Consider the following 26,613-nt stretch of genomic DNA (forward strand, 5'->3'; position numbering starts at 1 on the left):
TCGAAAATTTTGTCTAAAACACAACATATTTTCCACTGAAAATCCTCTAAATCAGTTTCAGTGGGACGACCCAGAAGGCATCTCTGTAACATATCAGCAAATTATTTTAGAGTCCACTTGCATGACAGGACAGATACGAAACACGAGGATCATGGATTCAAACCAGATCAGGCCTGGGATCAGCTCAGCTCCAGGCAGTTTATTTTGTCCCAACATGTACTAACAATAAGGTAGTAAGACCCTGATAAAACGTTGTCTGATGTGGCTGTCAGGAAGATATCATCTGTCAGTGAAGGCTGATATTTAATCAGATCACAAATGCTTACAGTGGGAACATTAAAGCACAATTTTTCTGTAAATCTCTTTATTTCTGCCATTACTCTATAAAAATGGTCATAAACTACAGTGAACAGCTTTTTTTTTTTTTTTTAAACTGCAGAGTCGCTTGCTGTCTTGGGCAACTATCTAAGATTCATCACTGAAGTGTGTCTGATCTGTTTCTCCAGATTTTTATCATCACTTTCTGTCTGTCATCTTGCAACTCTGTGTTCAACATTTCTGTTCCCATTTCACATCTTCTTCTTTCTCCAGACTTTAAGCATTTACCAGAATGGAAGTTTGATTACAGTCTACCATGGAGAGCATGTGAGTCCAAATGACTTTGACACAGTCCTGCTATTTAAAACACTCGTGGGAGGTACATATAAGTAGACTGTAATCTTACAACATGCACTTTTTATCCTAATTTTGATTTTGGTGTCGCGTTTGTGTTTTTCAGCAAGTAAGCAGTGAGCATCAGCTGAAGTTAGCAGTAACGTGGAACAGGGTTAACATTACCAAGAGTGAACTCTTCAATGGAGACATCCATTGGAGGGTGAGGAGGGAAAATGATGTTACACAGATGTTACGCTGAAAGAAATACTGTGAATTAAATGAATGACGTGCAGTCTATTGAACCACTTTTGATAGATAAAATTGTTTAACTCTGATTTACAGAATGTTTTGATTAAAGTATTAACCTATCCTAAAACCTGACCTTCTTCCTCCAATCAAACAGTATGAAAATTTGGAGGACTCAATGACTGATGCGCTGATGTCCTTTCTCATACGTTTTGCTTATCCAGAGAGAATGTGAAGAAAAACCAGTAGCCTTGTGCTTATTGTCCCACCCACTGTTTCCTCAGGTGTCAGGGGTTGTGCAACAGTTAATGGGCGGTGTTTTGCCATTGCAAAATCATAACATTCTTTAATACAATGTACTTGTGTTTTAACGCACTTGTTTGGACATAATGTGCCATAAATGTTTTTTTTAATGTCTGGTTTTAATTACTCAAATTCAAAACATTTCATCCTCTATCAAATTTCACAGGTTTTATTTACAGGTTTGCCACCGGGTGGTGCTGTTACCACACTAAATGAGTGTTACTGTTTATGATTCAGGATGTTCCACCGGTCACACAAATTCAGCTGTGATATGCTTTCCTTTTAAAGTTTTCAGACAGTATAATAAATGAGTAGCTATATGTGAACGTGGCCCAGAAATGATACTGGGACAAAGCCAATTAAACTCAAATGCTGCCAAATCATAATGACAATGCCATTCCCGAGTTTCCATCTACTGGCAACCAAATATCTCTAGATCTTTGTATGATGAGTGAAATGTTTAGTCAGATGAGTCAAACTTATTTTATAATTGTGTCAATATTTAAATATGATATACAATAGGATCAAGTGTGTGGTGTTTATATGTAGTTTTAATGATCCTCAGTACTGCAGGTTTAAAGCCTGCAATATATAGTGGGACAAAAACCTGTTTAGTCAGCCACTAGTTGTGCAAGTTCTCCCACTTAGAAAGATTAGAGACCTGTAATTTTCATCATAGGTATACCTCAAATATGAGAGACAAAATGAGAAAAAAGAAAATCACATTGTTTGATTTTTTTAAAGAATTTATTTGCTAATTATGGTGGAAAATAAGTACTTTGTCAATAACAAAAGTTCATCTCAATACTTTGTTATATACCCTTTGTTGGCAATGACAGGGGTCAAACGTTTTCTGTAAGTTTTCACACACTGTTTCTGGTATTTTGGCCCATTCCTCCGTACAGATCCCCTCAAGAGCAGTGATGTTTTGGGGCTGTCGCTGGGCAACAGACTTTCAACTCCCTCCAAAGATTTTCTATGGGATTAACATCTGAAAACTGGCTAGGCCACTCCAGGACCTTGAAATGCTTCTTACGAAGCCACTCCTTCATTAGTGGAGGGATCATTGTCATGCTGAAAGACCCAGCCATGTTTCATCTTCAACGCCCTTGCTGATGTGAGGAGGTTTTCACTCAAAATCTCACGATACATGGCCCCATTCATTCTTTGCTTTACACAGATCAGTCGTCCTGGTCCCTTTGCAGAAAAACAGCCGCAAAGCATGACGTTTCCACCCGCATGCATCACAATAGGTATTGTGTTCTTTGGATGCCACTCAGCATTCTTTCTCCTCCAAAAACAACAAGTAGAGTTTTTATCAAAAAGTTCTATTTTGGTTTCATCTGATCATACGACATTCTCCCAATCCTCTTCTGGATCATTCAAATGCTCTCTAGCAAACTTCAGACGGGTCTGGACATGCACTGGCAGGGGAACACATCTGGCACTGCAGGATTTGAGTCCCTGGTGGCGTGGTGTGTTACTGATGGTAGCCTTTGCTACTTTGGTCTCAGCTCTCTGCAGGTCATTCATTAGTTCCCCCCGTGTGGTTCAGGGCTTTTTGCTCATCGTTCTTGTGATCATTTTGACCCCATGTGATGAGATCCTGCATGGAGCCCTAGATCAAGAGGGATTATCAGTATGACTTTCATTTTCTAATAATTGCTCCCACAGTTGATTTCTTCACACCAAGCTGCTTACTTATTGCAGATTCTTCTTCCCTGACTGGTGCAAGTCTACAATTTTGTTTCTGGTGTCCTTTGACAGTTCTTTAGTCTTGGCCATAGTGGAGTTTGGAGTGTGACTGTTTGAGATTGTGGACAAACGAGTTCAAACAGGTGCCATTAATACAGGCAACAAGTGAAGAACAGAGGAGCCTCTTATAGAAGAGCATAACTTCGTCTTTATGAAGTTATGCTTAAGCAAGTGGAATCCATGCACATATTGGGCTAACTTTCAGCTGAATAATAATTCTAGTAATAATTTTCTGACTGAAATTGGCCTTTAAAAACAAATATATTTGCCTTTGCATGATTATTGCAGGCAAATCTCTGGCTTTTACTTCTTGTGGGAATGAGCACCACAGAGACGCATAACTAACAGTCTCTGTTGCAAATGTGTGATATTTTTAGTTTCTAATAACAATTAGAGAACCTAAGTTTGCTGAGCTGTCAGTCTGCTACAGTGGTGTCTAAATGTGTCATTGAGGGTGTTCAGTTTCCTCACGTGAGATGCCAGTGACCAGGTAAGGTGATGAAGAAGGATTGGAATAAACACTACACCAGCTCAGACTCTGTGTCTGAGTAGTTTGTGGTTTTGACTGGCTTTTCCTGTTTTCAGACTTTAGAGGAACTGTTTGCCTCTGTGAAACCACACCCATACCTTAGTGCTGGCTGCACCTACTTTTATTGTGGACACTGAGAGACGTTAGTGGCAGGGAATAGGGTTTCAGCAGTAAGCCACAAGGTGAAGTATGGTCAGAAAAAGTCACTTTTAGTTCTTCTGCACACATTTCTCACTGAGCTCGACTGAAAGGGAAGCATGAATGACACTGGAGCAAACGTAGAAGGAGGGAGAATAGAAGAAGCCGGTAGAGATAACAACACAGACATTATCTGCCAGACTGAGAAGAGCCAGGTAAGTCAGCTTTCGCTAAAATCTTTCAGCTGCTGTTACGATATCATGGTGGCATGTCGGCCAAAAGAAAACAAAACAAAAGACAAAGTAAAGAACCAACAAAAAAACCCCACATTTAAAGATTTTTTTTTAAAAAGTGCAAGCTATACTTGAAAAAAATCCTCACAATAAAGTTCCAAGTAACAGTGAATGTGAGCCATCCACAAACTTCTTGGAAAACTACGCACAACAAGCTTTGCAAACGTGCCCGTGAACTAACATCTACTATTTCAGCTGCAATTTGTTGATACAAAACTTGTCTAACTGGTTGGCCGTAAAACAAGCTTTAATAAGTAGAAACAGGTTCAGTGCAACATTTCTATAGCAGTTCACTGACTGTTACTTAACAGAAAAAAATGGAAAGCACACTTATGTCTACTAGTCTACATACAGCATCCTAAACATAAGCATGTAGTTAAGCACTTCATCATGTTTACTAATAACGTTGATGATGGCTGCATTCAATTCCATTTAGCTGCTGAGGTGATGCGTTCACATTAGCGATGAGTAAAGCAAAGCTTTTGTGAAACAATGAAGCTTTCAAAGCAACTGTGCTATAGTTGTATTAAGGTTTAAAAAGATTTCTCACACTCGTCTCCACACTGACACCTGCTATTTTTGCAGCCTGAACACTGAAAAAATGCTACTTATCACAGAAAGAAATATATGCACTACAAATAATTATGATCAACACATATTTGGGAAAAATAACTGTTCAAGTAAGGGAAGAAAAACATTGAGATTGTTAAAGACAGCAATCAGTAGACGTAAAGACCAAGGCTAATTCAAAAGCTTAATAGAAAAACATGTTTTTTGGCTTGTGGGTTGTGTTGTTCTACTACAGAATATGTGCATACACAGACTCACTGTTAAACTATGTTAAACTAAGAAATATGTAGATGTTCGTCACTATTTAACAACATTTAAAAATCCTTTCAGAGTTGCTTCCCCAAAATCATCAAGAAACGAGTGTGCAGCACCTTTGTAGAAGATTCCTTCAGGTACTGTGACCTCAGCCTTTTGATAGTGACATGTCTGTATTTTAAGTTTTCTTGGTGACGTTTTATGCTTCCACCTCTCTCAGTAATGGTGCATTGTGTCAGTGCGGGGCTGCGAGAGATGACCATGCCTCTGTGGCTGTTGGAGATTATTTCAGCACAGCCATCGTGAACCAGTGGAAAAGTGTGCAGCACTCCTCTGAACAACCAACTGATGCCTTTGGAGAGGTGCAGTTTGCAGGAGCCAGCAAGAGGCACAGCTATGTGGGTTTTTTTTTTCATTTTGTCCCATAACGCTTTATCTCTACAGTTTTTGAAAATGTGAGCACGTTATTAAAGGAAAATTCTTGTAAAGGTGGGTTAAATAAAAATCAAGATAAATCCGGAGCTCTGGTAGCCAGTAGTTTTCCTGACCTTCAACCTACTACTGCTACACCTGAGTAAACAAAGTCAGTACAGATAAAGTGACAAGATTAAAACCCATAAGAACTCAATGTTGACACAGGTATCACTGCCACTTTACACCCCTTTTTTTTTTAAACATCGACTTTCCTATAGTTTGCCAGACAGTAAAAATGATTCTGGGCTCTTTTGGGTCACTCTTTCGAGTGTCATTTTTATTTTCTAAGTTTTAATTACAAATTAAAGGTTCAAACAACTGAGGCATCATTTTAGCTTTAATACTAGATCACAGTTCATTAATTTACAAGTCTTTGGGCATTGTTGACATGTGCTTGTTTCCTTTAATTCATCAAATCTGTAAACTTAGTTCCTGCGCCTGTCATGGAGCACTGAGCCTTCGGTGGTGTACAACATATTGACAACCCACTGGGGTCTTCCTCTACCCAACCTGGTTGTTTCTGTTGTGGGTGGAAATAGCAGGACACAGATAAAGACCTGGGTACGGGAGGTCCTCAGACAGGGACTGGTGAAAGCGTCACAAAGCACAGGTAAAACTTTATGCATTACAAACTGATCTATGATGTTAACAGTATGATTGGAATTTCTGTGAGCTGTTTGCTGAAATATTTTATTGTTGGTTAGCAGATGCCATCATATTTTCAACACAGGTCCTTATGCCATAAAAAATGTCTAAAATACTCTCAACACATGCCTTACCTGAACTTAGTTTCTAGATTTTAAAACTGATTTTTAAAAAGATGCCCCAAAAAGCAGATTCTGTTCATCTGGATGTAGCATTTTGAGCTTCGAAAACGCTTCCTTACCTGGATAATTGAGCATGCATCAAGATATACAAGTTGTCTTAATGCAGTCACATAAAATTGCGATAGTGCATTAAAGTAGCAATTGTACTCAATTTTACCCAGCCTCACTGAAAAGTACAAGTGCATCAAAACGAAGCTAAACATGAGCCTGGGTACGGCTTAAATGCAGCAATCTGAGCATCTGCTCCTGAACTGGCCACTGGAAGGAAAAGGACTCCATCAGAGGCCATGCAGCAAGCAAAATCTTTTCTCGGTGTAGAGCTATAGTTTTCAGTTACCTCTACAGGAAAAATCAAAACATGGATATGGCACAAGTTGACCAATGTGGCACAAGGCTTCATACACCAGAGAAGAAAGCTGGTAATTGAGCAGGTCCGACACCAATACAAAGTAAAAGGATCCACAGAAGCAAACTCACATTCCAACAGGCTAACCTGGAACACAGTAAGCTCACCTGGAAGGATATCTGGGAAATGGAAGGAAGCAGACTCAGAGCCAGCTATGATGTCCATTCAACAAACCAAAACATCAGTAGGGAAGAGAAGGTCCTATGTGTGCTCTCTTCCAAACTCCGGCAATTCTGAGGCATCTCCTTTATCAGCTGCTACACCAGCCTATCTCCAGGCCTTTACACCTGGAGGCTGGAACTGCCAGCAATGCACTCACTCATCCAATGTCTGAACTGCCAAACATAATTTCCGTTGTGCGAGCAGGAGAATGTCTGGTGACGTTATCAGCAAGAGTATGCACAACCCTCCTTGAGGCCAGAAGACGCTATGCCTCCTGGAACACACCTGGCATGTCAGGTGTTGTTGTTGGAGATGTTGTGGGCATAAAATGAAATACACTTAAGACAAATAGTGCCTACCTGATGTTCCCAATAAAGTAGTTTCCTCCCCTAGCACTCAAGACACCAAGATGGAAGCAGTAATGATTGCTCAGTGGATTATAAGGTCTAATAAAGCATACTATGTTACTCCCTGGACCCTGGCCTTAATTTTTGTGCACCAATTGTGATTTTCACTTTTACATTTTACACTGCATTCCAACTTTTTCCACAAATGGGGAAACATTTAGTGACATGTCACAGTAATCTACGTAGTATACAGGTTGAACCAGGCCATTTACCATTTATCTGTTTCCCCCAGGTGCATGGATCCTAACTACAGGCCTGCACGAAGATGTTGGCAGGTGTGTTGGACAGGCGGTGAGAGATCATGCAGCTGCAGCATCTTCAGTGTCCCTCAACAAGGTGGTAGCGTTGGGCATTGCTCCGTGGGGCCTCGTGGAAAAGCGAGAGCAGCTGGTCAAACCTCAGGTAGTACAGACATTACACATTTAAACATTTTTCAAAGCATTAAAATATATCATGTTCACCTTTATTGTCCAAAAAGCTCACTTAAAAATTTGATTTATATTTGTCTTTTTAATTGTGTTTTTTTGTTTTAGTTGCTTATAATTAACTCATTCACTGCCAGCCATTTTCAAATCAGGTAACTCCCCACTGCCAGGGTTTTTGAGCATTTGTACTCATTTTTGAAGAGCCACAGAAAACTGTGTGTTATGATCATATAAACGCTGAACCTACCAAAATGAAGAACAGACTCTCTTCTTTCATCCAAAAAAAAAAAAGTTTGTTTCTACCATTTTCCATTCTTTAGTAATCAGCTGTAGAAGAGAGGTGGGTTCCACCAAAAATGCCTGTTTTGACCAAAAAAAGGGAGAAAACGAGCTTTTTGTGAAAAATACATTTCAAGCAGTCTGATATTCACTGACAAGCTGCCCGAGGTTGTATTCTAGCCCCTCCCATTGAAAAACGTAATTGACGTCTATAGACGTCAATGGCAGTGAATGAGTTAATACAAACAGCCTTTTATGTGTCCCAATTTTAAATGACTAAGATTGTGTGGATTTTAGTGCTCAAAGTAAGGTAAATCCATGCTTACCATGCTTCATTTCCATAGTCTTGGGACAAGACTGTATTTGCATCTTCTATTGAAACACATATAAGTAAAGAAACACTAGTATACCCGGTTTTCTGCTTCTGCAGGGGAGCTTTCCTGCAAAGTACAATGCCCGAAACGCATCGCAGAACTCCTGCCCCCTGGACAACAACTACCAGGCCTTTCTGCTGGTGGACGATGGGAGTGTGGGCCGCAGAGGAGGAGAAACAGAGTTCAGAGCCAGACTGGAGGAATACATTTCCCATCAGCGCACAGGCATATGGGGTCAGAGATGGTACCATAAACTTTAAAGTAAAATATTATATTACGGATTATGAGAGAGCTTAAGCGAAGTTTTATCTGAATACTGATAACACGTTGTCAGCCCGATATTTTCCACTCATTTTTTTTTTAGCTAAAGTTAATTGAGAGTTATTTGTGCTTAATTTAACAAAAACATTTGATCAAGATTGGAAGATGCTAAAAATTGTTGTATCTTTTTAAAGGAAGTGGCAGCATTGAAATCCCTGTCCTTTGTTTGCTGATATCAGGGGAAACAGACATGCTGAAGGTAAAGTCTGCTCATTATCACAACATTAATTGTGACTTACTATTTAAATTGTGTGAATGTTTCTTTCATGGTTTTTGTCATGTCTGTCAGAGAATGGATCTCTCTTTAAAAAGCTGCATCCCCTGGCTGGTTCTGGCTGGCTCAGGAGGCTTGGCTGATTTCCTGAGTGATATCTTGGAGAACCGGTCTTCAGCTCCAGCTGTGCCGTCCTCTGGTGAAGGCAACAGTGAGGCTCTTAAAGCTCCCAATGTGGATCTCAAAGACAGAGTGGCAGAACGGTTTAAGAAGCATTTTCCTTCAGAGGCACAGACCGACAAATTAGTTGAGCAGGTGAGTGCTGAGAACAGATGCACTGCATTTACTCTACAGATGAGCTGGAGGAAACACTTTCTGTCTCTGCATATTTATCAACTACAGACTAGACTGTGGTGTATTTTAGCACTGATATTCAGAACTAAATCTAAGTGTTTAGCTTGATCTTACTGTCAGTGTGTCGGGATCACAATTCCAAGTTTATTCACATTATATGTTTTAGTGTAGTAATTTATAAATTACTTTCTCAGTTTGTTACAAATTGTTGAAACTTCAGGCTGCTATTTGTTTCACCACAGTGACAAAAAGTTAATTCACTCACAAGCTGTGAAAGTTGTTTTTATAGAACCAAATCATATATGCAAGCTTATCAATGCAACTGATCAATCAGCACTAGCCCAAAAGCAAAATCTAATAGCCTTAAAAAGTACTGTTTACAATAAATGAATGCATTTGTGTTCAATGTGTTTTAGAAACATGACTTAATAAAGTCTGCAGTTGCAACTGTTTTTTTCTCATCCGCGCTGTTGCTGCCACTATCTTTCTCCGATGCTGGCCTCATACAGTCAGCAGATAACATAGTTGAGCAGGCTACTCCAGGTCATATTGACCTTCACTATTAGTAATTATACAAAGGAAAAAAGATTTAAGATAAGGAAGCCATTCAGTGTGAGGCGTGTTTATCAAATCTGATCATTAAATCCATCCGCCAATGTTTCCAGTTCAGTAACTGTTTCTGTAAAAGAACCATTATCAGTGGTATTGCTAGGGATGAAGGTGCACACGCATCACCAAACATCGCACACACTCCTTTGTGCCGTTCTATTTTACCATGTCCAGATGTTTGCCATCAGGGACAGTGGATATGACTGAACCTGTGGACAAATGGATACAACAGAACATCTAACTTTGTTATTAGTACCTTTCAAAGTCTGGGATAAAACTCCAACGTAGCCACGTGTTTCCACACAGCCACCATACATCAAACACTACTGATCTAAATTTTACAGCAGAGTGATAGATCAGCATTTTCTTTCTATACAGTGCTTTGTGATCTTTACTGTTGTAAGGTAATCAGTTTGTTTAAAACAGTTTAAAACATCCCAAAGGCCTTTACAATGATCATTTACTATCCCCACATCAGTGATGGCATTGTGGAAAACAAAACAATCAATCACATTTAGCTCTAAATGTAAAAGTTCTTTGGATGCTCAAAGCATGTTTCAGGTCAAGTAGAATCCCTTAATTAAAATCCCATCCCCAAATCCCTAACCCTAACCCCTAGTCTGGGTTGTCAACTGTGCATGGACTGGTCCCTGCTTCCTGCTGGGTCTCTGAAGATTTCTGATCAGCAGCCAGTCTCAGTCTGGAGTTTCCAACCGTGGGATGAATTCTTCCAGCAGTACTCTGGCTACTGCACCTGTATCTCCTTTACTGGAAGGAAAAACTTCTAACTATTTTGAAAGCATATCAACCATCATCAATCAACATTTAACTTTCTGTTCAGTGAACTTTACTTGTGGGATATCAAAAGCTTATCTGTGATACCTGTAGAGTTTTGATGACTGTACATGAATTGTTAGTCACAGAAATCATAGAAAAATCATAGAAAGGTCAGGTCAGCCTTGACTTTCAGGGCCTACAGAGCAGCTTGTAATAGCACATAAGGAGAAGAACAAACTGATGGGGGTGAACAGGAAAATGATGCGTTGTCTGCTGTGTTATGCAGAGGGGGGGCGCAGACTTTAAGATACTCGGTCGACCTCTTGTGAGCCTCTGCCCCGGAGCCATTAGATCCTTTGTCTAGTTAAGACAACAGAAATTGCTTTGGACTGAAGCCCAGAAACCTGCGCCACTCTTCCCCACCCTTTGGCCAAACGGAGAATGTTAGTGACTAATAAAACATGGTGGACACTCAGTCACAGTCATTTCTTAGCATGGTGTGCAGTGTGCCCTTAATAAAATTTCAGGAAACTGGACAGGTGGAGGACATTGATTATTATTAATTTGCTTTTTAAATGTTTCTTTAAGTTGAATTTTCTGGTTCTACCTTTCCTTCACACTCAGAGGGGAAAATGTGAGTAATAAAATAAAGCTGTAAAAATTTGCCTTAGCTGAGATGAGTCAACATTAGCTGTGTGGCACGTTGTTGACCTATCAGGTGTCGACACCCTGTTCCTATCACGGCACTTGGTTTTGTGTTTGATTTGTACTCCTTGATTATTGTTATTTTCTGTTCATGTTATGTTTGTTGCTTTTAGCTTCTAGTTTCAGTCACGGTGTCCTCCCTGTGTTCCACGTTTCATATCCCGTCAGTCATGTCTCAGTGTCAAGGCTGCCATACATCATACATCATATTTCACTTTGACAGTGTCGTGTCCTGTGTTAGTGTGTTCAGTTTTGCTTCCCTTTGTCTTGTTTTGTCTGGTTAGTCCCACCTGTGTTTTTACCTGTTCCCCAGCCTCTCATTACCCTGCCTGTGTATTTAAGTCTTCCCCTGTTTGTTGTCGCAACCTCTACGTTGCTGTGGGTCGTGTGTAGTTCCATGTCCTCAGGTCAAGCCACTAATGACCAGGAGTTTCTTAGTTCTAGTTCATGTTTTGTTGGTTTCTTTAGTATACATTTGTTTTGTTTTTAGTTTGTTTCTCCAGGCAATAAAAGTGCCGCCTTTAGTTAAGTATTCTTTCTCTGATTTTAGCAATAAACTCTGAGACTGAAATCTGAGTTTCATGTACGTGAACAGCTGACAATATTGTTTCCCTGCTCACGTGCACACTAAACTCAAACAGGAAACTCAGATTTGGCAAGCTTTGAGCTTGTTTTTAAACTAAATTCAGAGTATGATAGTATTAGAGTGTGTGTTGATTAGCTTATCTGTCATACTAGGAATTTATCCTGCCTAATCAGAACACACAGGCTGTGCAATTTAATCTTTTTCTAAAAAAAAAATAATTTGTGATCATGTCTCTGTCATTCCTGTTCCCTTTTCCTATCTTCTGTCTCCAGGCTTTGAACATTTACCAGAACAGACATTTGATTACAGTCTACCAAGGAGAGCACGAGAGTCCAAATGACTTTGACACAGTCCTGCTTAAAACACTCGTGGGAGGTATGTATAAGTAGATAGTAATTTTACAACATAGCAGCAACATGCACTTTTAGTCCTTATTTTGATTTTTGTGTTGTCTTTATGTTTTTCAGCAAGTAAGCAACATTTATCAGCTGATGCCAACCCTTATACTGATGAGCTGAAACTAGCAGTAACGTGGAACAGGGTTGACATTGCCAAGACTGAACTCTTCAATGGAGACATCCAGTGGAAGGTGAGGAGGGAAAAAGACATCACATTGAAAGAAGAATTCATACAAAACATCACACTATACAGTCTATTGTAACACTTTTGACAAATAAATCACTGATTTATTTGTCAAATCTGATTTATGGAGGAATATTTGGCAATATTGGGCAACCGTGGCTCAGGGGGTTGGGAATCGCATCTGTAACCGGAAGGTCGCTGGTTCGATCCCTGGGCTCTCTGTCCTGGTCGTTGTGTCCTTGGGCAAGACACTTTACCCTACTTGCCTACTGGTGATGGCCAGAGGGGCCGATGGCGCGATATGGCAGCCTCGCTTCTGTCAGTCTGCCCCAGGGCAGCTGTGGCTACAACTGTAGCTGCCTCCACCAGTGTATGAATGTGAGAGTGAATGAATAGTGGTATTGTAAAGCGCTTTGGGTGCCTTGAAAAGCGCTATATAAATCCAATCCATTATTATTATTATTATTATAAAAAATGTTGACCTGTCTTAAATATGATCTTCTTCCTCCAATTAAACAGTACGAAGATTTGGAGGACTCAATGACAGATGCGCTGATCAATGACAAGCCCCAGTTTGTTCGGCTTTTCACTGAGAATGGCTTGAATATCCTGGAGTACCTAACTTATGGCAGGCTGGAAACCCTTTATCGCTCTGTGCCAGATGGGACCTTGCTCTATCAGCTACTACAACAGTGCCTAGCAGAGCGGCTGGCAATAGTGGAGCGTCACTCACCATCAGAAAAACAGAATTCGTCTACAAGATTGTTGAAAGATAACAATCAGGATGGACCAGTGAAGGAGGTCACCCTTTTTGAGGTAAGTTTGGGAATCAAAGAGATTCTGTCCTTTTTCATTAATTATGCTTAAATAGATTAATAAAGAATGTGAAGAACATCTGATACTGTTGTGCTTATTGTCCCACCCACGGTTTCCTCAGGTGTCAAGGGTCCTGAAGCTGTTAATGGGTGATGTCTGCCAGCCTTTCTACTATCACACTTTGAGATTAGAGTCCACTTCATCCAAAGGGACAGCTCTGAGGGTACTCTGAACCTTTCAGAATAAACACACTGTTCTTGTGGTTATAGGATCTCTTTTTCATGGTTGACCTGGTAATAAGTATTATTTCTTCATTCATCAAAGCGTGCCAGTAAGGTTCTGCGTGGACATTGCAAGTATCAGGACCTGCCCTGCCCCGATCCCTGGGCTTCGCTTTTCCTCTGGGCGGTATTGCAAAACCGCAGTGAGATGGCCATTTTCTTCTGGGAGATGGTAAAAGCTCTGCGACAAATTTAAAAAATGTTCTACTTGTGTTCAGCTGGTTTAAAAGCCACAGTCAAGATACAACTGGTGTCTCCAGTGTTAATAGTTCTGGAATTGTGCTTTTCTAAAGGGTTATGAGGCGATCACTTCATAGTTAACAGAAGAAAAAAAGGAATTGAAAAATCATCTTATACAGATTTACAGTATGTCTGACAGAGTCCTTGGTGTATGAATGGATAAATAGATTATTTGAATTTGTTATTTGAGTGAAACCGTAGTTTTTAGGTGAAGTTAAGCGATATTGGACATTTGTGAGAATGAGATGCAGCTAGTGCTATTTGTTACATGTGTGTCGTTAATTACAATGTGTTGTTAATGATTATTTTATGATCTAAGCATTGATTATATTAAATGTAAATCATATGATAACATATGACATATCACAATGTTAAATCTTAATCTAAAAGCAAATAATTACTATAAAATAATCAAATTCAATTCTGAACTCACTAGATTTAAGCATTTAGTTTTTAAATTAATATGGCAGCAACTGTTGAGTAGATGTTTTCTTACACACTGCAACTTTGTGATCAGAGTCAGCAGCTAGTGATGATAATCCTTTTTTTAAGCCTGCAGCCTCTGTAAATGTTACGTAGTTGGGCATGAACTAGTACACGAGATGCTGCAGGTTCTACTCCAGCTTGCAGTAGATCTTGTGAAAAATCGCAGTAGAACTATAAATCTAAAATGCATATATATAGTCCCTTTAAGTAAATTGCAACTTAGACTTCATGCAACAGGTAAATGTGTTAATGATTGTCTGTGTGTGCTGTACCAGTTAGACTACTTCAACAGAACGAACTGAGATAATAATGCAGACAGTATTAGATACAATGAATTTACTTTTTGTACCTGTGTCTTTGCTTTACTTTCCAGGCAGGTGAGGCAGTCCTGAGTGCTCTTGGTGGCAGTGAAATACTCAGAGAACTGTCCAAACTTGAGGTAGAGAATGAAACCAAACTCTCCATGAAAGAGCTGGCCCAGAGGTTTGAGAACCTGGCACATGGTGAGACATTAGAAGAGAAAATATTTGTTATCTACTTTCATAATAGTTTCATGAAGTGTCCTTTGAATTTTCCTTTTAACAGCTGATGTAACACAATTGTAGCAAAACCTATCTAACACTTTACACAATAGTAACGAAACATTTCATTACAGTAAATATCTTTCTGAATGTGCTGTAACTAAGTTTAAGGATATAGTTCCTCTAATGTTATCTTCTTCAATGCTAGAGTACAGAGCAGCTACTTAAACCTGACTCTCACAGAGGTGTGGGAGAGAAGTGTTTGACTCTTTAATATAAGTCTCAAATATGTAGCTTAAAGCAGATAACTTGGAGAGCTGGAGAGGAAATGGCATCTCAAACACTTTGAAGATCTTCATTTAGCCTGGAAAAAGTGTTTTATGTTCTGTAAAATCCCTCCATAAAGTGATGAACATAAGAAAATAAAAACAACTCCTGCTTTCTTTTCCACAGTGTAGCCAGATTGAAAGAGTCACATGTCTCTTGAGCTGAATATTCCTTACATTTTTAATGAATACATAAAATTTGAAATTATTTAATTTTAACCATTTGAGAAAATATAAAGGTTCATAACCATTTCACATATGTAATTATGTACATCTATGTTGAATACTGCAGATATATATTTGTACTTCAGCTGAGCATTTATTAGACCCCATTCCTACAAGAGTGTTCAAATATTTCCCACCATTAATTCATTCTTTGATGTTAAATATGATTATCCCTTCTCTATTAATCATCTTTGAACAGAAACAGGATTATTGCAGGTTATAAATGATCTTCTTATATTCTCTGACAATGGACTCGTCTCTGTGGTTGCTAGAACTCAAGAACTCAAGAGAAATTCCTTTAGAATTTCAGTTGTATCCAAAAAAGGTTAACAAGAAAAGTAACTAATGGGGCGATAAAATCAACAGCTAACTTCAAAAATTAAGGCTCCAAATTGTTTGGACCTGCTGATTTTCTAGTATCCAAAAGTTTAAAGTCTTTGAGCACATCTGATGCTGTCACCATGCTTAAAGTAAAGGAGTGGCTGGCCACAGAATTATCAGAGAATGCAGCTGAGGAATGCTCATAAGAAATATTTACTTTCTTCAGCAGTGTGCCCGATATTACAAAATGTTCATTAAAACAACCAAGCATGTCAGCCTTCTCATAAATATGATGCAAGTGTTTATAAGGGCATGGGGGAAGCGCTGTGCCATTGTTTTCATAAATGTAAAGAGGTTTTAGAGATTGTTTGAAGTCTCTATAACAAAGTGATCAGCTTTGGCTTTTCTAATGGCAACTGTGCATGTATTGCACATTTTTTACCAGCATATAATTTTAATTGCATGTTTGTATTGAACAAATATGCATGAGTGATTAACGCATTTATTTTATCCAGGCTTGTCTACAGTCTCAGTCTTTATTTTGGCATTAGCCAGGCTCTACTCTCTCATCTTCAGCTTGTTCACTACAACTCTCTACTCTTGACAGGCACATGTAAAGGTGACCATATTTCTCCTAGTCTTGGGCTCATTTACACTGGCTTCCAGTATGTTCATGAATTGAAGATTTTATTTGTTGTTTTTAAGTCTCTAAATGGATTAGCTCCCTCGCACCTCTCTGATCTTTTAACTAAAAATACTCCAAACAGAAATCTAAAGTCAGCTGATAGCAGAAGCAGGCTAAAACACAGAGGAGACTGGGCCTTTGCGATTTGTGTTCCTAACCTTTGGAACAGTCTGCCTCTTCAAGTTAGGACATTTGAAAACGTATATTTACTCCCTAGCTTATAATTGTGACTGATTTTTGTTTAGTTCTTTCTGTGTTTGGTTTACTTTGGTCAACCTGTGTTGCTTTTTAAAAGTGCCTATAAATAAATTGATTGACTGATTGGTTGATTTCCTTCTGTGTTGGACTATTGTAATTATTATCAGGTTGTCCTAAAAGCTCCATAAAAACCCTTCAGTTTATTCAAAATGCTGCAATGAGGGTACTGAAAAGGAATACTAAAAGAGTGCATATGTCTCTCATAGGTTCTCTTCATTGGCTCCCTGTTAAACCCAGAATTAAATCCTTCTACTTACATACAAGAGCTTTAAAAAATTGGCCCCATCATTTCTTAAAGATTTCAGAGTACTTGCTCATAGGGAGTTACAAGTTGGGGTTTTCTTTGTGTTAATATAGGGTCTTTACTATACGACATAAAGCACCTTTACATGACTATTCTTGTAAACTGGCACTATATAAATAAAATTGAATGCCATGTCTTGTGTCCACTTTACCTCAGATATTTTCAGCTCTTGCTATCGGAGTGATGAACGCCGATCCTTCACCCTGCTAATTAGGAAGTCTCCTGTCTGGGGTGGCAGCACTTGTCTTCAGATGGGTGTGAGTGCTGACGCTCGGCTTTTCTTCAGTAATGATGGCGTACAGGTGTGTTCGATTTTTAACCTCTTTCTTTCATGTTTTTTTCCCCTGTCCTGTATGGCAGTTTAGCTGAATTGCAGAATCAGAATTGTTCACTGAAGGCCAAAAATTGCCAAATAAAACTTCACAAGTACAGTATTCCAGCATTTGCTGTAATTGCCCACTTGATAGTAATATTTTATTAGAGCTTAATTAGTATATTCTTTATTTTGGATTACTACAAACATAACGGACAAGACCGGACAAGAAAAGAAAGAAAGAAATTGAACTTGGGGAGAAGCAAACAAACAAACAAAAGCACCAACAAAAAACCAAACAGCAGAGAAACCACAGCAACAACCAACATATGCATAAATAACAATGACAAAGTTACTGAACAGCACACAGTATTGATAATGTAAGATATTTTTAGAGGCAGCAGCAGCCCAAATGGTGTGTGTCTGTAAGTACCCGTGTGCACATCCAGGTAAGGAAATCGTGAACACCTGATTCTGTTCATCTGGACGTAGCGTTTTCAGTGGGAGGAACATTTTGTCGCTCATCCAAGTGACTTCCTCAGTCTCAGCTGACTGCAGGTTTCTCAAACCTTATAAACAAGACATCTGAACAATAACTGAAGTTATCACAGCCACAGAAACAGCAATATGAAATAACAACATTGCAGACGTGGAAGCAGAGCAACTACGGACGAAAGTTTTCAGCCTGTCTCAGCAATGCAAAGCCCCCAGCATCCAACATCAGCTTGGAGACGAGGAAGGCACTCGCATCACTTAGTAAAGACAACAACAGTCTCATCCTTCCAGCAGACAAGGGTAGGAGCACAGTATTGCTAAACCAGAAAGACTATCATGAGAGAAGTTTGTCACTGCTCAGTGATGAAAATACTTATGAGCCCCTGAAATGAGACCCAGGAAGTGGTTACAGGAAGAGGGGGATAGATTGCCTGAAGCTGTTAGAACAAGACAATTCTATTGACCGGACCTCATACCACAGGCTGTACCCAGGGGACTCTGCACCAAGTCTGTATGGTTTACCAAAGATACATAAACAGGGTGCACCTTTAAGGCCGATTGTCTGTATGATCAACTTGGCCACCTATAACATCTCTAAGTTTCTGGCTTCGATCCTCAACCCGCTGGTAGGCAGCTCTGAACACCACATCCAGAACACTTTGGATTTTGTTGAAAAGGTGAGAGATGTCATTATGGAGGCAGATGAAACAATGGTCTAGAACGATTTTACGTCTCTTTTCACTTGTGTTCCAGTCAAGTGTTGGAGGTAGTTCATAAGAGATTGCAGGATGACCCCAACTTGAGCAACAGGACCACTCTCAGCATCGACCAAGTGTGTTTGCTTTTGGAACTGTGTCTTAATCCTACCCTGGAATGCCACCAAGTCATTGATTCAGATATGTGGATGACACCTGGGTGAAAATCAGATCTCAGGAAGTACCACAATTCACAGATCACATTAACTCGGTGGACCAACACATCAAATTCACCAGGGAGGATATGAAAAGTGGCAGGTTAGCCTTCTTAGAATGTGAGATTTCCATCAGTAATGGGGGACATCTAAAAGCTGATGTGTACCATAAACCTGCGCATACAGATCGGTATTTAAGCTTTGACTCTCATCATCCACTGGAGCATAAACTGGGTGTCATTAGGACACTACAACACAGAGCGAACACCATCCCCACTGACACAGCGGCCAGAGAGGCAGAAGAACATCACATCAAGAAGGCCCTGAGTAAATGTGGTTATTCCAGCTGGACTTTTGTCAGAGCTGGGAAAGCACCTAAAGAAAGCTTCAGCCGATTCAGGGGAGAAGGACAACCGCTGACTAAGCGAAAACCTGTAGTGATCCCATATGTGTCAGGAGTATCGGAACAGTTGAGCAGCTAAGGGTACATCTTTCGCCATCATACAATGCTGTGATTGCAGCCATTCACCCACTTTCTGTGAATGCTACTCATGGCCATTGATCAGTGGCCTTTGATCAATGAGCTTTGATCAGTGGGTTTTGGTCAGTGGTTGTTGATCAATGGTCATGAGAATTTGCATATTAATGATCAAGGAACTGAATGGGCTGGTTTCAGTCATTATGCAAATGTACTGTTTATAAGATTGGGGAAACCTGCAGTCAGCTGAGACTGAAGAAGTCACTTGGATGAGTGAGGAAACGTTTCTCCCACTGAAAACACTACGTCCAGATGAACAGAATCAACTTTTGGGGAATAACGGAAACCAGCCCACTGAATGAACAATGGGCTGTGAGGGCAGTTCAGTATATAGCTGCTTTGATTATACAGTTCAATCAATACATATACACTACCTATAAATAAGACTATGTAATGCACAATCCCTTTCATGTACAGTACAATAATTTAAATTACAAAAAAAATTAATACAAAGTAAAAATGGTAGGATTCTTCAGAAATAACACATCCTACCTTCATGTTGCGCCAGTGAGCTGCTGTTGATTGATAAGGACTCATTTTCTGTCTTCTTCCAGTCTCTGCTCTCCCATATCTGGTGGGGTGATATGAAGAGGAACACAGAGGTTTGGAGGCTCCTGCTCACTTTCTTCTGCCCCATCCTCTGCTACACCAATCTGATCTCCTTCAGGTTAAAGGCTTATTCTTTTCAGATTAAAGGTTTGTAAATGTATTTTGATACTTTTTTAAACATTTGCTACATATTTTACCTCATAGAAAACAAGATAATCAGTTGGAAGAGGAGGAAGGAATTCCTAACGATGATGGGCCAGACCAGGACACTAACAGTCTCTATGGGACCACCGTCTTCTCTTTGGATGACATCAAGCACCTGTAATATTTCTACTTGCACTCTTCAGTGTTAATCTGTAGAACATCAGTTTGTTATTTTTATTTTATTGATTTGCATTAGCTAAAGTCTAACAATTAAATCAATTTTATTTTCGTTCTTACACCAGTGACCTTGACTCAAAAGATCACAGGAGTGGTACCATTAAAGGTGAGTCCTGTTTAAAGAGTCATCTTTGAATAAGTGTTGTCACTCACTACAAGAAGAAAGTCTGACATCAGAAATTATTCTTGTCACCACATGCTGTCATTTAAGTCACCTGCTATCTGCATTTATAATCTTTGATACAGGTGTACCTTACCGACCACCACAGCGTCCATTCATAGTGTCACGCTGGCGTCAGTTCTGGTTTGCACCGGTCACCTCTTTTCTGGGCAACGTCCTGATGTACTTCCTGTTTCTTTTGCTTTTCGCCTACGTGCTGTTGGTGGATTTTGATCCCCCACCACCCTCAGGTCCAGGTGTTGCTGAGTGTGTGTTGTACTTCTGGGTATTCACCATCGTTTGTGAGGAGATCAGACAGGTGAGTGAAGAGACACGTCTTACTAGAACTTTATTTCCCAGAAAGGTTTGGTAGCTGTAGAAATATAAAGGGAAAAAGTGAACCCAGTAACTGAACTTTTTATTAAATTGCACATAGAAGAAGGACGATATAACTGAAGATTCGTATTGCAATACAGTGGTTAATATGCAGCTGTGTCACAAGCATTAAATTCAGAATGGACATTAAAATAGATTAATACATTTTAATATTTGTTACTGTATTCAAATAACTTAAGAAATATAGTGAAGATTAAATATAATTACATAAATAAAAATCTTATTCTTGTTGAATTTTTACCCAGTCTTTATAATAGTACATATTATGAACAGTCAATCATTTTGGTTGAATCTCTTCCTTCCTTATTATGTTCCTTCTTTGCTTACCACATTAAATACACCTTTCTTTGAACAGCACATGGAGAGTAATTTTCAGTATTTGGATATATGCCACCAGCTTATAGTTTAGTTTGTTGTAATTTTTGTGTTCTTCTTCTAGTCAATTTTTGTGGGGACGATGACTTGGCGTCAAAGGTTCAGACTCTACATTAAGGATCTGTGGAATAAATGTGACCTCACCGCCATCAGCCTGTTCATTATAGGACTAATCTGCAGGTATGGACAAGAAATACAAAAAAAGACAGATTATTGAAAAACATTTTCAACAATAATATTTTTGAATGAGGTGTTTTCATTGCAAAATTGTAAAAGACTTGTGCTTGGTTTGTGTTTATGGATGTAGTGTGGCATAAATAATTTCCTTAACCCTTGGTCATTTAGTCCCTTAAATATAAAAATGTTTCTTCTTTAAAAACCAAATTTTACAGATTAATATACAGGTTTGTGGCCTGGCGGTGCTGCTACCTCATTGATTCAGCTTTACTGTGCTTGTGTTTCAGGATGTTCCACTGGTCACATGAATTTGGACGGGATGTCCTGTGTTTGGACTACATGGTCTTCACACTTCGCCTCATTCACATTTTTGCCATTCACAAGCAGCTGGGACCAAAAATCATCATTGTAGGAAAGATGGTGAGAAAGTTACCATCAGTTGGCAATATACCAATTGTAAACTTAATATGTTTATATATGTATGTGTGCGTGTGTGTATATATATATAATATATATATATATATATATATATATATATATATATATATATATATATATATATATATATATATATATATGAATAAATAAATAATGAAGCAAACAAGATCACAATTTCCTCTTGTTTAGATGAAGGATGTCTTCTTCTTCCTCTTCTTCCTGGGTGTGTGGGTCATGGCGTATGGAGTTGCCAATCAGGCTCTGATCTACAACTATGATCCAAACCTGAATCGCATTTTTCGGAGAGTTTTCTACAGGCCATACTTGCACATCTTTGGACAGATCCCTGTGGAAGAGATGGATGGTACAAGTGTTTGTGCAACTGGCATAAAAATAAGAAAATCTGTGTTATAAGCTGAAATCTGTTTTAAAATGCTGCAGTTTCCTGGAACCTACTTTCATCACAGCAATTTGAAATTGAGTGTTATTGTAATTTTAACCATTTATTTTTCCAATTTATGACAGTGGGCAAGGACTGGGATATCACTTGTACACACAATGTGACTTTGATTGAGAGCGGTGAAGAGCCGTGTAGAAATCATGAGAGTAACTGGCTGGTAGTGATTCTGCTAGTTGTATATCTCCTGGTCACCAACATCCTGCTCATCAACCTGCTTATTGCCATGTTTAGGTAAAGAACAAGTCTTTTATTATATCTGAAGGTGCGTTCACATACTGAATGGTTTGACTCAGTGGCTCTGATCTGCTTGTATCCACACAGCTACACTTTCTCTAAAGTGCAGGAACACAGTGACATCTACTGGAAGTTCCAGCGTTACAACCTGATTGCTGAGTACCACTCCCGTCCTTCTTTGGCTCCTCCTTTCATTATCCTCTCACACATCAACATCTTTATTAGGAGAGTTATTCGCAAAGTGCCCTCTGTAAAGATCCACCACTTTGGTCAGTATTGGAGTCAGGAGACTTGGTTCCTATTAAATCAAGTTATTCATTTAATACAGTTATTGCTTAATTACTTTAAAGTAAAAGGTTTAATGAGTAATGAGTCAGAAAGCCACAGCTGATTGAATTTGATATCTTCTAAATTTTATTCAGCACATTTTGCTATGTGTGATTTTTTCTTAAACAGTGCCTGCCTTGTTATCACTCAGTTGCTCACTAAAAATGGCAGTGCCAGGTTACAATAATAGGTTCTTTGATTACTTGCTCACTGAACTCAGTTTAGCAGTGACGAAAGCATGAAAAATGAGTTGAAAGGTAATCATTTCAACCCTTGGTCTGTACTATCAGTGTTAGACTTGGAAGAAAAGGCAGCGAACCGATTATCAATGTGGGAAACGATTCAGAAGGAAGACTTCCTGACTGCTCGAATCAAGATCCAGAAAAGCAGCGACTCAGAAAGGCTCAAACGGATGTCTGCCAAGTGAGCACACCTTCATCCTCCACTGTAGCAGCATTATTTATTACTGTGTGACTCCATCATTCTGAAGTAAATGTATCTTTGTTTATATAGGGTAGATGGTGTGCTTAAACATCTGAGTGAAAGCAGAGACTTCGAACACAGGCTACGGTCTCTGGAGAATCAGGTAAAACCGTAGCTCCAACTTATCATTTTGTACCATTTGAGTCATTCGTGATACATATGTGGAGCTGCTGTGAAAGAGCATGTCTGCAGAGTTAAACTATTCTATATAAAGGTTAAAGCACTTCATAGCAGGTGGCAGTTGGCATAATACATTAAGAGGTGTTTAAAAATAAAATAGGAAAGTAGGAAAATACCTACTGTACAGCCAAAAGTCAGTTTTAGGTTGGATTATGTGAAGTTGTTATTTTAGGTGACTGTAAGTAATTCTGTACTAAGTACTTTTATGGATTGAAGAATGTCACATTAAAGAAGCAAAGGCAGAACTTAAGCTAATCAAGTTAGTGCAATCAGTTGTAAAAATAAATGCACACACAAAGAAATGGTGTATTATATCATTTAGTGCAGAAAACAAAAACAATGATGTTTGAGAGGAGAGCCATTTAGGAACTAAACACTGACTGCCAGTGGCACACAGGGACCAGGTTTTGCCACTTTCATGTTTGGAAACAGGTCACAACAGCTTCTCCAATGCCTACAGGTGAGATCTGCCAAATAACAGGCCGAAAGGAAGGCATGGTGGAGTGAGTTTTCACTGAGAAAAGGAAAAAGTACAATTGTTGTCAAAGAACAAAGGCAATAGTTTTCCATGTGTGTCAGCTAAAGTGTTTTACAAACTTCTCAAAAAACAAGCATTACATATTCTCATAGGTTTTCTCAAGTTGTCTTGACTCATTGACTCTTTTCTCAGATACACCTTCTTGTTCTTCTTTTCAGATCGAGTACTGCTCCAGTGCCATCAGCTGGGTTGTGGATACTTTAGCACAAGGAAGCACATTCAAACCTCCTCGACCCCCACCTGCATTACGTGGTACTTCACAGAACTTGTGAAATTAGTATGCTTACAAAACAACCTGCATACTAAAAGGCAAATATTGTTTTCTCGTACAAAACTCAGTTACTTTGACCTTATTTTAAAATGTATATTTTTTGCTAAAATTTGTCCCTCTCACTTCTTTTATTCTACCTGTTGTTTTATACAGATGTGCTACCCTCCTCTTCCAGCTCAGCTTGATTCAGTAACACTTTATATCAAGGATAACGCCTTCATTCAAGATCAGGAAAAGAAACAAGAATCGCGCACGCTCCCTTTTGACAACTTCTGTTCAGTCCGCCACCATGATCCTCACTGATAAGCACTGAAATGAAAAAGAAATTTATCGTGTGTGTGTGTAATTTGAGTTGGGAAATGACATGACCATCATTACTTTTGTTTTAAAGACACATCTGGAATTTAAAATCAACATATTCTTACATAATCTGTAATAATGTCTATTAAGAATTACATTATGATTTAAAATTCAAAGCATTTATTGTCATATGTACAAAGGAAATAGGGTTGCCAACTCCCTGAAAAATAAATAAGGGACACCTCGTGGCCAGGGCCGGGCGACCCAGTTGTCTTCACCCTTCCCAGTGTGGTGAATTTTCTAGCTCTTTTTTTGTGTGTGAAATTATTTTTTTAACCATTTGACTTGAAGTTGATTTAAGTAGATGCATATTCTTTGTGATATGAACACATGTGAAACAAATGATCATTTAGCCATTTATTTTTAGCTCAAAATGACAACATTAACACAGTAAAACAGGTCTCTTTCTTAAACAGAAGCCTGTCATGCTTAACTTTTGAGAATATAAGTAAATCTTTCTTTAAAAGCACTCTGTCCTGCTTAACTTAAAATAATAGAAAACAATAGAAAGAAAAATATTCTTGTAACAGTGCACATTTAGTGCATTTAGTACAATTGGCTTCAGTTGAGGTATTATTTCAGCTTTTCTAATGCTAATCAGCTGCTCCTGTTTGTAAACCCGCTTGTTCCCATGATTACGCATCTTAACTCATCATCATTATTCATCTATGTATTACTTTTATGTATTAGTCATCAATTTGTTGTAATCATCTATCCTTGCAGTTGTTTATTACACAAAATAAATTATATTATCACACTTCTGGCCACATAGCGCTGATATTCATTGCACATGCCCATATTAACGTTTTCCAGCCAGGTGTTTTCCTTTTCCCATTCTTCCCTTTCTCTGAGGGGAACAAACATTGCTGCTCTAACGCTGGGCTCACACTGTGCGGTTTTAGGCCCATTTTGAGCCGATTTTTGAGTGATCGGACCGATTTTGGCCTTCATCGTGCGTCGTGTAGTATACGTGGGGTAACGAGAAGTGATTAACACCTCACGACCAGCTCCCGATCATCAATCGCTCGTGAGGGTGTCACCACAGGCGCTCACACTGCTCACGCGCAAACGTAAACGTTGGTGAAAAAGACGGCGCAGCACGGCTGTGCAGCGTGTGATCTGGACACAAGCGATGGAGGCACAACTTGTAGAACTTTGGAAAGCTCATCCGAGCCTTTTCGATGTGGCATCACAAAATTATCACGACCACAACAACCGTGAAAATAGTTGGATTTACACTGCTGCTCAATCACAGCTGCCTGATCAATGTTTTTCATTAGCAATTTAGCAAAGTTGATGGTAGTGGTGTGTGTGTCTGTGTGAGTGAAAGACAGAGAGAGCGAGCGACAGATTTTCTGTTATAACCTTCATTTTATGGAGGCACAGTGTGAGCACTCAGGTCGCATCAGAGCATCGGGCCGTATAGTGTGAGACCCTGCATCGTGACCTATGAACGTCTAACCCCTGTGAGTCAATCGTGCAGTTTGAGCAGGAGCTGAATAACGTGACTGAAAAAATCGCACAGTGTCTGCCCAGCTTTAGGTGTACTGTCATCCGAGACTTGCACCGCAGAGTCGGCGTTTGTTCCCCTGTTGGCCATGCTTCTTGTTGTGGTCATCTGTTGTCTTCCGGTATTTTCTCCGCAAGCGACCTTTCCTCGACCAATGAGATGAGCGGTAATCTGAATTGTCATACTCGAATTGTCATAAGTGTGCTGTCAGCTCATTGGTCACAAAGCAGGAGAGGGGCTGGGAATTATGTTTTCAAACAAAGTGTTAATTCCATAAACATTTATAGACTACTTTTGATTCTCACTGTATTACGGGACAAAGTGCGTCCCTTATTAGCTCAATACGGGACGTGTACTTTTGTTTCGAAATACGGGACGATTCCGTATTTTAAGGGACGGTTGGCAACCCTAAAAGGAAAGCATTTCTCTGTGCAATGTCAGCATGATAATACTTTTTGTGTCTGCATTATTGTTTTTTTTTTAAAATAAAGCTTTCATACTTAATAAATGAATTCTTATTAGAAATACAAAAAATAACCTCTAGTTCAAGTATTTTTAAATATTTAGTTAGTAATATTAACTACCCTGGCTGCAGGCGTATCATTTGATGACAGTAGTTGCAGGACAGGGTTTGTTCTTTTGGACACAGCCGGGCTAGCTGTTTACCTCTGTTTCTAGCCTAGTACTAAACAAATGAGCTATTAGCTCCTAATATACATTTATGTTAATGTGAAGAAGAAGAAAACCTTATCAGGTTTTGCTTATCAGCACATGACACAACCCAAATTCCAATAAAGTGTGTAAAATGTA

General features: G+C 39.2%; 1 protein-coding gene across 1 annotated transcript; it reads left to right on the forward strand.

The window, feature by feature from the left end:
- Window positions 1-3,626: 3,626 nt before the first annotated feature.
- On the forward strand, window positions 3,627-25,073 carry LOC146568371 (transient receptor potential cation channel subfamily M member 4-like). The gene is made up of 28 exons (XM_085284378.1): window positions 3,627-3,840; window positions 4,819-4,880; window positions 4,964-5,141; window positions 5,647-5,827; window positions 7,252-7,421; window positions 8,154-8,331; window positions 8,553-8,617; window positions 8,708-8,947; window positions 11,936-12,038; window positions 12,131-12,252; window positions 12,765-13,061; window positions 13,183-13,284; window positions 13,386-13,514; window positions 14,442-14,571; window positions 16,865-17,010; window positions 19,519-19,631; window positions 19,718-19,834; window positions 19,960-20,000; window positions 20,141-20,373; window positions 20,890-21,005; window positions 21,290-21,422; window positions 21,630-21,804; window positions 21,966-22,131; window positions 22,222-22,403; window positions 22,752-22,884; window positions 22,975-23,047; window positions 23,821-23,971; window positions 24,087-25,073. The coding sequence occupies exons 1-27, from the start codon at window positions 3,745-3,747 to the stop codon at window positions 23,932-23,934; spliced, it is 3,795 nt and encodes a 1,264-aa protein (XP_085140504.1). The 5' UTR covers window positions 3,627-3,744; the 3' UTR covers window positions 23,935-23,971; window positions 24,087-25,073.
- Window positions 25,074-26,613: the final 1,540 nt, after the last annotated feature.

The sequence above is a fragment of the Mchenga conophoros genome, linkage group LG8 (genome assembly GCF_057382185.1).
Source record: "Mchenga conophoros isolate Kocher_MC1m ecotype Shallow Benthic linkage group LG8, M_conophoros_male_GT1.1, whole genome shotgun sequence".
Lineage (NCBI taxonomy): Eukaryota > Metazoa > Chordata > Actinopteri > Cichliformes > Cichlidae > Mchenga > Mchenga conophoros.

Coding starts and splice junctions, on each gene's coding strand:
- LOC146568371 (XM_085284378.1), top strand. CDS start 3,745: ATGAATGACACTGGAGCAAACGTAGAAGGAGGGAGAATAGAAGAAGCC. Junction 12,253..12,764: donor ATGGAGACATCCAGTGGAAG/GTGAGGAGGGAA, acceptor CCAATTAAACAG/TACGAAGATTTGGAGGACTC. Junction 21,805..21,965: donor CCCTGTGGAAGAGATGGATG/GTACAAGTGTTT, acceptor AATTTATGACAG/TGGGCAAGGACTGGGATATC.